Source organism: Cynara cardunculus (genome assembly GCF_001531365.2).
Source record: "Cynara cardunculus var. scolymus isolate 2C chromosome LG 3, CcrdV1, whole genome shotgun sequence".
Lineage (NCBI taxonomy): Eukaryota > Viridiplantae > Streptophyta > Magnoliopsida > Asterales > Asteraceae > Cynara > Cynara cardunculus.
The window spans coordinates 26,936,307-26,949,543 of record NC_037530.1 but is presented as its reverse complement, the minus strand read 5'-3'; the positions used below and the strand labels follow the sequence as shown (position 1 = coordinate 26,949,543).

The 13,237-nt window shown below is 34.3% G+C and overlaps 1 protein-coding gene across 1 annotated transcript; it reads left to right on the top strand.

Annotated features, from left to right (window-relative positions):
• The first annotated feature begins 1,846 nt into the window (after positions 1 to 1,846).
• LOC112509077 (zinc finger MYM-type protein 1-like) lies at positions 1,847 to 3,512 on the top strand. The gene is made up of 3 exons (XM_025113950.1): positions 1,847 to 2,400; positions 2,567 to 3,035; positions 3,123 to 3,512. The coding sequence occupies exons 1-3, from the start codon at positions 1,847 to 1,849 to the stop codon at positions 3,510 to 3,512; spliced, it is 1,413 nt and encodes a 470-aa protein (XP_024969718.1).
• Positions 3,513 to 13,237: the final 9,725 nt, after the last annotated feature.

Here is a 13,237-nt window from a genome sequence, read left to right as displayed (position 1 = left end):
TTCCCAAGATATTGGATCATTTCGGTAATTTTATACAACAAATACATAAATTATTGCTAAAATACCGATTTCCAAATATAGGGTTATTTTGATAATTTTATAAAGAGAAATAACTGAAATTGGGTAAAATATTCATTTTATAATTCCCATGAAAACTTAATGAAATCTCTAGAATGTTAGTATGGTCGAAATCATGTTTTCTGAACTCTCAAGACTATACTTAAATTGTTAAAACTTAAATGTCTAATAACAAGATAAATAAAAATCTTATATGTTTAAATAACAAAAGAACTCTTAGACTCATATGCAAAAGCATCTTATAAGCCATAGATATGAGGTTTAAACCTCTCATAACTCCTCCATTAGCAGGGGCTAGGGACCTGTTGGGCCTTTAGGGGCCTTGGCCCCTATGCTTTTTGTACTAAATAGGAGTATATTGATCGGTCCAAAGGCTTTTAAGTATAAACAAAATTTGGCGGCCCCTCCACTTGATCCAGTCCTCCAGCTCCAGTGGCAGTGGCAGTGCTCTCGACGCGACGACATCGACAATAAGTTCTCCAGCCATCCAGTAGCAGTCCTCCAGGCTCCAACGACAGACCGGCGGGGCACCAACGGTTTGATCCAGTCCTCTGGCAGTGCTCTCGACGTCGACCGATCGATGGTAAGTCCTTCTATTCTCTCCGATTCTCCATAGCAATTGCTGAACTGCTGCAACATCTTTATTCTTTAACCTGTGCAACTGCATCTTTATTCTTTAACTTGTGACACAACCATATACTGTATGTATATAAATTCTAATTGTCTAAATTTGTTTGCTTAATGATTTATGATTAGGTGATTTAGGTCTAAATTTGTTTGATATTTTGATAGATTGGGTTTAAAATTTTATTACTTGAGCCTTGATTTGATGAGTTTTAAACTGTTTATGTGATCTTCAAATTCAAGGGTTTATGTGTTTTAAATGAGTGGACTGCATTTTATTACTTGAGCCTTTATACATTAATACATACATCTTTATGTGTTCTTCAAGGGTAATTGTGGACAGTGGCTTATGGTATGATCTCTGTGATGTCTCCATTCAATCTTTTAAGGACAAAACCCTACAATTCTTGTTTATATTACGTGTCCTGCTGTCCAAACTTTGTGGACTTCAAATTTAGGACAAAACCCCAAAATCCATACCATTTTTGCTACCTACTGCAAGTATTAAAATTAAAACTGTTAAATATGTTCCACATGTAGATGAAGATGAAAACTCAATCTACCATTCATGTGGTTTTTAAAAGAAAGCATGCTAGTTCTTCTTCTCAAGATCCCGAAGAAACAACAAATGTAGATAATACCCCTGCATCTAGTATTTTGCCTATTGAAAACCTTCGCAAAAAAGCTCAAATAGAAAGTAATGATATTGATCTGGGTACACTAGAACGAGACCCTGCTTTGCGTCATCAAGTTTATGACTATCTTATCAATCAACAAGATACAATTCGATGAGCTTAGATGAATCTTGGTCCTCTTCAACCTAGACTTTCTATGTTTCCGAAATCTGGACCAGAAACTCATAAACGTAGCTTTCAAGCTTCTTGGTATAAGTTACATCCCTGGATTGAATATTCAAAGACCTTGGATGCAACATTTTGTTTCCCTTGTTTTTAATTTAACAAGCCATTTGGGCTCGGATACTACGGTCAACAAGCATTTACCATATATGGGTTTCGAAATTGGAAAAAGGTGGGTGGGAAAAAATGTGGCTTCTTGATGCATATGAGAACCGAATGTACATCTTTATACAATGTTGCACAAAAGGGATGGGATCATTTATTTAATGAGGCACATGATATACGACATGTATTTGAGTAAGTTCACAACTGACGATCGTGAGAAAAACAGATTGAGATTGACGACTTCTATTTATTGCGTCAGTTGGTGTGCCTTTCAAGCAGTTGCATTTAGAGGCCACAACGAAAAGTCAGATTCCATTAACAGAGGGAATTTTCTTGATATATTGGAGGCACTTAGTGAGTTTAGCACCGAGCTTAAAGAGTTATTTTGTCATCCTCCCATATATGCATCATATACATCATCGCTTATTCGAAAGAAAATTTTGAATCTTATATCAAATAAGGTGAGACAATTGATTTGTGAGGAGATTGGTTGTCGAAGGTTTTGTTTACTTGTTGACGAAGCACAAGATGAGTCTCATAAGGAGCAAATGTCTCTTGTTTTGAGATTTGTCAATAAAGAGGGCTTCATTATAGTGCCTTTTTTTGGACTTGTTCATGTACGTGACACTACAACACAAACGTTTAAGGACAAAATCTATTATCTGTTGTCACATTACAACCTTGATGTCAAGTCTATTCGTGGACAAGGGTATGATGGTGCAAAGCAATATGCGAGGTCAGTTCAAAGGTTTGCAAGCCTTGATTTTAGAATATTGTAAATATGCATATTATGTTCACTGTCTTGYTCATCGGTTGCAATTGGCATTAATGGCTGCCTCTCAAGGAGTTGTAGCACTACGCAAGTTTTTTACAACGTTGTCTTTTATTGTCAATGTTGTTAGTGCTTCCTCCAAACGCACCAACCAACTACGAGATGCACAAGTCGAGCAAATTGCATACTTGATTTCTGTTGATGAATTGGAGACCGGCAGAGGTTTTAATCAAATTGGTACATTACAACGAGCTGGAGATACTAGATGGAGTTCTCATCTCAGATCGGTTTCTAGCCTAATCAAGATGTTCAGTCCAACTTGTGAGGTTTTGCTTAAATTTTTTGAGGAAGGAACTGGGCCAATCAAAGGAGATGCAGATTCGGCATATGAGGCTATGACGACATTTGAGTTCATATTTGTCTTGCATCTCGAAAGAGAAATAATGGAGATCACTGATTTACTTTGTCAAGCTTTACAAAGGAAAGATCAAGATATTTTTAACTCATTGAGGTTAGTTGCATCTACCAAATTATTATTGCAAATAATGAAGGATGAAAGCTGGGATGCTTTGCTTTGCCTTTTTAAGTCATTTTTTCAGGTACATAACATAATGATCATACACTCGAACATCGTTATCAAGTAAATCTTCCTAACTTGTCTTCTTCTCGACTTGTTTTCTTGTCAGGTATGTAGCATAGATATTCCTGACTTGTCTTCTTCCTACTTTAGCAGAGGGAATCGAGCTCGTAATGAGCATAGTGATCATACACTTAAGCATCATTACCGAGTGGATATCTTTTATGAAGCACATAATTGTCAATTAATGGAATTACATCATCGTTTCAGTGATGGTTCCATGGAGATGCTTTGTCTTGCTTCAATTCTAGAACCTAAAAATGCGTATGAGACTTTTAGAAGTCTTGATGTACGACAACTAGTAGAGAAGTTTTATCCTGAAGATTTCAGTGATCATGAGAAAACAATTCTGAAAATGCAACTTCAACATTATGCTATTGATATCGTTCAACATATAGATTATAAGCAATTGACATCTATTGTAGAATTGGGTCAATAGTTGGTAAGGACTATAATAGAAACCACTTTTGATCTTATTTATCGATTAATAAGTCTATTACTTACTCTCCCAGTTTCTACCACGACAATCGAGAGATCATTTTCAGCAATGAATATTGTGAAAACAAGAATACAAAATAAAATGGATGATGAGTATCTAAATGACTCGTTACTTTTGTTTATCAAAAGGGAAGTAGCTGAAAAGATTAGTTTGGAAGAAATTGTGGAAGACTTCAAGGTCGCGAAAGATCGACGGATTCCATTTTGATTAGCGATGTTTGACATGTTTATATTTAACGTCTAGTTTTAGAGTTTTACTATGTTATAACTTTGGACAATGTATTTTTGGTACCTTTGAAATATATAATATATTAGGTTTGGACCCTACGGTTGGAGAGTTTGTGTTCCCCCCCGATCCATTAGATTTAAAAAAAGTAGACAAAAGAACTTAATAAATAAATTACTGATGAAAAAAAACACAAGTAACAACCTAGCTAGATCAAATGATTAGTGCTTTTGCTTTAGATGGTTCAGGTCAAGGGTCCGAATCTTACATTCATCACCATCGATTTTTATTGGGTAAACAGATGCGGGTCAGATCCTCGACCCGACCCGACCTCGACCCGACCTGATTTAAAGCTTTGTTTTTAAAACTAAAACTCAATAACTTCAAAACATAAAAATCGAACTATGTAAACATGAATATGAGACATGGGGCTACTGAGATTTGATAGAGTATTTAAACCAAAGTCATAGACATAAAAATCAAGAGATTTGGTTAAGAATCTGACCCAAAAATTGGTGAAAAACCGAAATTTTTGATTCCGAACTTCAAACTCTGATTTCTCTCCCAAAACTCAATGAATTTACTAGGTATTTGAATGAAAATGATCCTAAGCCAGTTTTCTACAATTTATATGCGAACAATTTTGGCTTATTAGTTGAAGAAATCGGCCAAATCATGAGTTTTAGGCTGTGAGGTAGTTTTTTACAAATAGACATGTACTTTTGGCAAAACAAGTCCCTCGTCTTTGAAAAATATGACATTCGCTCTCCTGAACTTTCTGACATTTATAATCGGACCCCTTCTGACGTGATAATTTTCATTTTTGGTCGAATAAAATAAAAAAACCAATTTTATTTTATTTTCCCTTTTGCGTTTCTTTTCATTATTATTTTTATTTAAGATTTTGACAATTATTTATTTTAATTAATTACATAAATATTTTAACAATTCAAATAAATTTAATAAAAAAAAATATTTAAAGGCTCATACAAAATTATTTATATTTAAAATTTGGGTTTTACAATATGTGTTGTGTATATATATATATATATATATATATATATATATGTATGTATGTATACATGTGTATATGTGAATGCATATATTGATAATTATGTGTATTTTTGTGTTGTTTGGTAGCCACTTATATACAAATAGATAGCAAGTCACCATTGTTGTTATTGGCCTTGATTAGTCATAAAGAGTCTTAGTAGTCATATCGAGCCTAATAGACATCACATACATAGTCTTAGTGGACTTCAATGGATCAATTGGGTCTTAATGGGTTTTATTGGGCTTTAATATGTTCTATTGGGCTTTATTCGGTTTTGTTGGGTTTTAATGTGTTATATTAGGCTTTAATGAATCTTAGCTGACTGTTATGGATCTATTGAGTTTTATTCAGCTATAAAGGGTTTCATTGGGCTTTATTCAACTTTATGGAGTTTTATTCGTTTTTATCGGCCATAAAGAGTTTCATTGGGGCTTTAACACACTTTATTCGGTTTTATTGGGCCTTAATCTATTTTATTGGAGCTTAATGGGCCTCATTCGGTTTTATTGAATTATATTAGGTTTAATCCGTTTTATTGGATTTTATTTGGTTTTTATAGGGTTTTAATGAATTTTATTCGGTTTTATTAGACTTTATTCATTTTTATTGGGCTTTATTCGATTTTATTGGATCTCAATCCATTTCATTGGGCATTGTTTGGTTTTATTGGGCATTCTTCTGTTTTATTGGGCCTTAATCCGTTTAATTGAATTTTATTCGGTTTTATTGGGGCTTTATTCAGTTTTATTTGGTTTTAATAGGTTATATTGAGGTTTAATCCGTTTTATTGGTTTTAATGAGATTTATTCGGTTTTATTGGGTTTTAGTCCGTTTTTTATTTTATTAATTAATTTTTTAATATATTGATAAATAATAAATAAATTAATAATTAATCAGATATATAATTATATTAATTAAAAAAGTAATTTAATAAATAAATAAAATTAATTTTTAAAATTTTAAATTTAGCGACGGAAATTCCCCTTGGAAATTCGTCCTTTTTTTTAACCTGGTAAAGGTCGGCTAACAAGCCTAGTCCCATATGCCATGTTCGGTTATTTTGAAGAGAGAGAGAGAGAATGAGAGCGAGGAGGAGAACGAGAGAAACATGCCTGCTGAGAACCCGCGACCACCACCACCTGCCATCTGTCAGCGGCCACCACCACCACCTCCCACCTGCCGCAATCACTACCTCTGTTCCCACAACTGTTGGTGACCATCAGCCTTGCTCCCACGACTGTCAGTACCACCACCACTGCGGGCGGCCCACCACCACTACTCACCATCGCTGCTGTTCTTCGGCCACAACCACCAACCTTGTGAACCGGTTTCATTCCCAACCTCTAACCCTTGCAAATCTCAAGGGTATTTATGTGTACATATGTGTTTTGTGTATGTATGTGTGTATATATATATATGTGTGTGTGTGTATTTGTATGTATATACATGTTTTTTTGTATGTATATAAGTGTGTTTATGTATATAAATGTTTGTCAATATTAGGTTTTGTTTTAAATATTGTTAATTTATGTTGCCAATTGTTGGGCAAACATTAGGGTTATGTTGAAAAAATGTGAAATTTTACTCTATATAAGTTTATTAAATTTTGCTCTATATATGTTTGTTAAATTTTACATATACTTTTGTGGTTAAACAAATCATAAAAGTTTATATGTTTGTGTTTTAGAAGTTGTTCTTTAGAAACTTGTTATATCGTAAAACTTTGTTTGTTCTTTAAATCATAAAAGTTAGTTAAATTTTGTTCTTTGTTTGTTTGTTAAATTTTACATATACTTTGGTTATGTTTATTGCTATTACTAGAAATTTCTACTTTGTTAGTTAGTTGGATTGTCAATTGTTGGGCAAACATTAGGCTTGATTATATTTATTTGTAGTTGAGTTGCCAATTGATGGACAAACAATAGGCTTGATCTGATTAGGAAATATTCATTTTATAGTCATTATGTTGCCAAGGTTTTAAAAACATACTTTGTATTTTAAACTCATTCATTTCATTTCAAAACACCTCTATTTGATTTAAACCTATGGTTTGAGTTTTAAAATAATCAAACCATCACACATAGGCTTCTCAACTCGTTCAAAAGACTTCCAACCTAATTCACACTATGGTTTGACCTTCAAGTAATCAAACCATTATATGCAACGAGTTTTAAAGTAATCCAAATCTCCTCTAAACCTACAACTTGACTTTCAAATATTCAAACCATTACATGTAGGCTTTTAAACTCATTCAGAAGACCTCCAACTTCATTCACACCTATGGCTTAACTTTCAAGTAGTCAAACCATTACATGTTCAAGTCATTCAAAAGACCTCTAACTTCATTCAAACATATGGTTTGACTTTCAAATTGTCAAACCAATACACTTAGAGTTTTAAAGTCATCCAAAACTCCTCTAAACCTATGGTTTGACTTTCAAGTAGTCCAACCATTATACATAGGCTTTTCAACTTGTTCAAAAAACTTCCAACTTCATTCACACCTACGATTTAACTTTCAAGTAGTCCAACCAATACACTTAGAGTTTTAAAGTCATTCAAAACTCCTCTAAACCTACAGTTTGACTTTCAAGTAGTCAAACAATTACACGTAGGAATTACAACGCGTTCAAAAGACCTCAAACTTCATTCACACCTACGATTTGACTTTCAAATAGTTAAACCAGTACATTTAGAGTTTTAAAGTCATCCAGAACTCCTCTAACCCTACGATTTGACTTTTAAGTAGTCAACCCATTACATGTAGGTTTTTCAAGTCACTCAAATTGGTCTACAACACTTCCACCTTGATTATTTCGGCTAATTACTACTTTTTTGTTGTAGTTATTGAATATGTCGACAAATAGAGAATGGATGTATAAATTGAATGACGATCAGGAAGCCTTAGTAGGGCCTCTATCAGACACTTGGAAGGTTATTTTTAATATTGCCAATGAAGATTATGTTAAAAGGGAAACTACACACGATAGGATAGTGTTTCAAATCAGACGCCCTTGCTCCAAGTGTCAAAACAAAGCCTATAGAGAAAAGGAAGACGTGAAACTGTACTTGATGCAATATGGTCTCATTCCTGATTATACCATTTGGTGGAGACATGGTGAAACCTATTGCCATGCATCTCATTAAGACATGGTTCAATCTTCTAATCCTATTTTTGGATTATAATGAAGACTATTTCCAAATGATGAACGATCACATGACACGATGATATGACATGGGAAGAGAAAACACCTAATCCTTCTGTCCAAGGATTTTATAACATGTTACAAGCTGTTGACAAACCTTTATGGGATGGGTGTCAAACCTTTTAGAAATTAGGAGTTATGACGAGTTTGTTGCATTGGAAGCCATAATGTAATGTACCCGAGACGACATATAACCGAGTGCTTCCCATTTTTAAGCGAATGCTACCCAAAAGTGATAAACTAGTCTGTAACTTCTATGAGACAAAGAAAGAGTTTAAAAATCTTGCTCTACCAAAACAAAAGATCGATGATTGCAAAAACCATTGCATGCTATTTTATAAGCATGATTTTGGGTTGACCCACATGTTGATAACATGGAGGAGTTCACAGATGGTGTCACCCAAACCATCGGCTTCCGGGATATCGATGAGCACGATATGGAGGCCCCACCTTCAAATGGTTTGGGGTTGAGGATAGGCCCCAACCATTCAATGCTGACACCCAATCGTCTGACCAATCGTCCAAATCTTTCTTTGTTAAACAACGAGTAAGTAGATGTGGTATAAGACTTTGCATTACATAATGAAAATGATATGAATGCATTTTGTGTTGTATATATTTTAATTATGTAGGTTTAGAGATGTCCATGTTATCTGGGAGATGATAATTGTATTTAGGTCTTCTTTTGTTGGTCAATGACATAACTTGATGTTCCAGTGCTTTCGGGTTGGTGTACCCTTTTAATATATTTATAATATTAGGTTATCTACCTTAATACACATATTGTGTATGAAGGCTAAGTTCAAGTGGGAACCAGAGCTGGATGACATAGTTCGTGATTTATGGACAAAGCCATTCACAATAGGTACTCAGATTAGATGAGGGCAACACGTGACTGGGCCATGGCATAGGCCAATCCTAGTACTTAACAGTAGGATCGTAAGGACTTCTCATAGATTATATTACTCTGTCCTATATGAATCCCAAAGAGGTTTTGGATCCAGATGAGTGACCAGGTATTTATCTTTATCACGAGCTTTCTAAATTGTCATGTGCTTTGTACCAACTTACATATATGCTATGTTTTTAATAGGTTTAGGATACCGGGCCTTGGAAAAGGAAATCCATGGTCAATAAGGCCAATCATAACACCAAGTTTGAGGGGCTGTTATATAGACACACCAGAGGATTGATCAGTACTAAACAACAACAGAGACAAGAGGGTGAGTATATATATTTTTTTGAATATGTAATTAGTTCTCTATGTTTACTAACAAATTAACTTCATTGTCAAATGTAGGCATAGATAATGGGTCGCAAGCCGACTGCTACTGAGGTGTTTGAGCGTACCCACTGAACGAACCGGAAATTCACTCCATGTTCGTCCGCCCCGCCTACTAGTCCACCTCAGTTCAGTTACCCCAAAGTGGCTAGGTTTCATGTAAGTTTTCTAAAACCATTACTTTGTCTTATAGATACATTTGGTAGGTATAAAATAATATATTTTAATAAACACATTGATGCTATTAGTTTAGGCTACCATTAGGCTAAATAGATAGGTTGGTTGAGAATGTGACTACCACTGGTAATTAGAATGCTTTAATTGTTAAAAACAAGCATTGAATATGTTTGATTTACAACCGTTATGCTGCTGAAATTTCTATATATATAAGCTTAACTGTTTTTGTTTTGGTAAACCATAGGAGTGATTTCTATCACTTACGGATGAATCGCAATCTAGTGCGGACATCCTCCCCCTGATGAGGCATCTCTTAGGGAGCAGAGTGTCGGAGGACCTCCTAGGATCTCTCTTATGTTATGACCGTTCGATGTAGCATTAGTGGTAGGAGATCATACGATACTAGATCAACCGCGAAAGTATGTTGATTATATTGTTATTTACTTTGTCATTACTTTTCATTGCGAACAAATTACTGATTTTTGTCAAATATTGAATATTTACAGGTATTGGAGTTCAGAGAGAAATTGGCAAGGGTAGAGGAGGACGCACGGGTGTAGGAGTAATGCTATTGGGCCAATACGGAGGCCGAACAGAAGAAAAGGGAGGCCGAGATGGAGGATGAACAAAAAGAGTAGGGTAGATCTGGAGGCACAACAGCCAGATGCGCTACCCAGTTAGCCAAGAAGATTGCATTATCGAAACATTTTGCTACGTTTATGAGGCAATCAAGATCCCTCGCTAACCCATCGCTAAATAGTTCCCTCGCTAAATGTTTCTTTCGTTAATCCGTCGCTAATAAATTTCCCTCGCTGATAACCCTCTCTTGCTAATCCATCGCTAAAACATACTTGTTGCTAATCCATTGCTAAATTCCGTCGTTGCTCCATCATTGATATATAGCATTACCTACGAGTTTTTGACCCACGAACTATCAACGACTGATCCTACTTTTAGCGACGGATTAGAGACGGATCTTTCCATCGCTGATAGCCCACATTTTTGTAGTGAGCTTTTTAAGTATTTGTTTTTGGTATTTTGGTGGGCCTTTACACCCTGAAAGAGGAGGAAGGAGGATTGGATGGTCTTTTTTAAAGAAATGTATTTTAGGGTTATTTTGGTAATTTTTTTTTCTAAAAGAACATTCTAGCAAAGAACACATTTTTTACGCCCCATGGCAAAGAGTTTGATTTCTTTGGTGGAAGGTGCAAGACGTTTTTCACCTTCACTCTGTTTCTCTAATTTTGATTCATCCCCATTTTTCAAAACAATTCCACCCGCTAAATGGTTTGATCTTTTTCCTTCCCACATCTTCCTTTTATCTCTGATTTAGGAAAAATAGATATGAAACAGATACTAATAAAACAAACGAACCCTATATATATTATCTAAACGTAAGGTTTAGAAGTAGAGGAAGAATGAAATTGTTTCCTTTCCTAACGTTCAACAAAAGTAAGAATTGATTCGAATTCTCTGTCTCGACTTTTCTTTCCTCCATTCTATCAAACACACCTTTAAGGTTTCCTTGCACTTGTTCACTTATCTTGTAGATTCTTTAAGGGTGGACAAGGGTTGCTCAGGTTATGCTGGAACGGGGCAGTGTTATTGGCATATTGAAGACGATAATAGCAAGGAAAAGTATGCTGAGAAGCCAAGAATGTCTCGTTAAACACCATTATGTATTATTTGTAGGAAAAAAACAGTCACTTCAAAATAAATGACAAATAAGAATGAGGTTTGATTGAAATCATTTTAAAATATGAACAGAAAAAGCCCATAGATTTCCGAAATCTATAATGCCCAAAACATCAACATTTCTTCTTACATAATCTAGCTACTATCAATTCTTCAAGATCATATGCATACATACACACATTGATACGGTCTCTATCACACATCATATATATGTACATGCATATATACATGCATTCTTACATATAGATTCAACTGAAAACAACAAAAATATTGGATATTTGGGAACATATTTCAACCCTTAGATGGATTTGATCCAAGAGATGTGATTAAAAGGGAGGTTAAAACTTTATTTTTTAAAGCTACCCCAACCCCCATTTATAATAAAAAAATATGCGAAATATAATAAAAGTTAGAGTCAAAGAAGTTATACAAAAAACGGGCATTTTATTCTATTGAATTTGACATCCATATAGTTATACATTTTCATTGCTATTGTTCATATATATATATATATATATATATATATATATTTCCAACATATTTGTTGTTTCTATTTGAAGTCTTATAAGAACCCAAATTTTAAGAACATTATCAAGTATTGGATCTCAAAAGATAGATGCCTCAAATTATATATAATTGCTCCTATAAATCATGAATTTGGTTCGGAAAAATGTAACCGATTTTATTATGCATAAAGTGTGGATTAAAACCAATCCATGGTTAATAAAGGTTCTCCTCCTGTTTTCTTTTTCCTGATTCAATCAGCACATTTATATAACCTTTATTTCCTAGTTTTGTGTAGCTTTGTTTTTTAAAGGGTATTCCACTGGACCCTGATCCAAAAATAAAGATATTAAATTAGTTTCCGAAACGAATATAACCCAATTAAGTTCTTGATGGGGTGCCTTTGTACGTCGGTGTGAGTTTATGCTTTTGATTTTTGAGATATTTGATATTTAGTGAAATTTAACACTACTATTTACTTAACGGTTAAGATTTTAGTCCACCAAAACGAAATCGTATGTAACAATTTACATGGCAAACGCTTACCGTGGTAAGAGTCGTGACTCTCACTTACCGGGTAAGACTCTTGGTCCTTGTCTCGTTCTTACCGAGTAAGAATTCTTGGTTAGTACCATATTCTTCGGGTGAGGTAATTTGACTTGGTAAACGCTTACCCGGATAAGCGTTTGGTAAACGGCTCCTTAATCTGAAGCATAACAATGCATCTAAACTTACATTTCGTTTCAAAACAAATGCAATTAGTGGTTTGAACTTTTGAGTCATCTACATAAATACAGCATCTTTGAAAATATAATTCAAGTTTATCTTTTTGTTTTTTACCAATCACTATAAGCTAGTGATGATACCGATTTTTGTTTGTAAGCCTTTTCATTTTTTGTTTTATTAAATTAAATTATACATATTTGATTGTTAATCAGCCATGTAATTAACTATGTCAAATGATTAAATACTATTTTTGGGATAAAGAGAGTATATGTTTCCTATTTCAAGTGAATTCTTGGGATGGTGTAATATTATGAGAATCAATGACTGCTTATTGGTATGTAGTTTCTTTGAACACCATAAATACTCTAGTAACATTGACTGATTTGTATGTTCAATGTGTTGCATGGCTTAAAAGGTTCATTTTTCGGTAAATAAAGGCTAGACTTTGGACTCCTATCCATAGGTTGTCGGTTTGAGTCTTTTTATCTTCAATTCCAAGGTGTACGGAAACTAGCTGAGACACCATGATTACCAAAATAAAGATTCATTGTTTTGGCCTTCATCCCTATATAGTTGTAATTAAGATGATACTAAACCATTTTTGTGTCTATATTAATTTCTTACTGCAAGGAATCTCCATAACCAATTTTCCATTTTCAGCTCTCTTCAGCCTTAAAATCGACGAAAGCTTTTTCTTGATCGAGGAGCGAAAGAAAATGAATTCCTTGAAGAAGAATAAGCAGTATAGATCAACTAAAAGTACTAAATCACTAAGAAACCAAAATTAATGCCTGAA

Excerpts from the sequence above, each read along its gene's own strand:
- LOC112509077 (XM_025113950.1), top strand. The coding sequence starts at position 1,847 with ATGTATTTGAGTAAGTTCACAACTGACGATCGTGAGAAAAACAGATTG. Across the intron at positions 2,401-2,566 it reads GGTGCAAAGCAATATGCGAG|TGCTTCCTCCAAACGCACCA; the intron begins GTCAGTTCAAAG and ends CAATGTTGTTAG. Across the intron at positions 3,036-3,122 it reads TTTTTAAGTCATTTTTTCAG|GTATGTAGCATAGATATTCC; the intron begins GTACATAACATA and ends TTTTCTTGTCAG.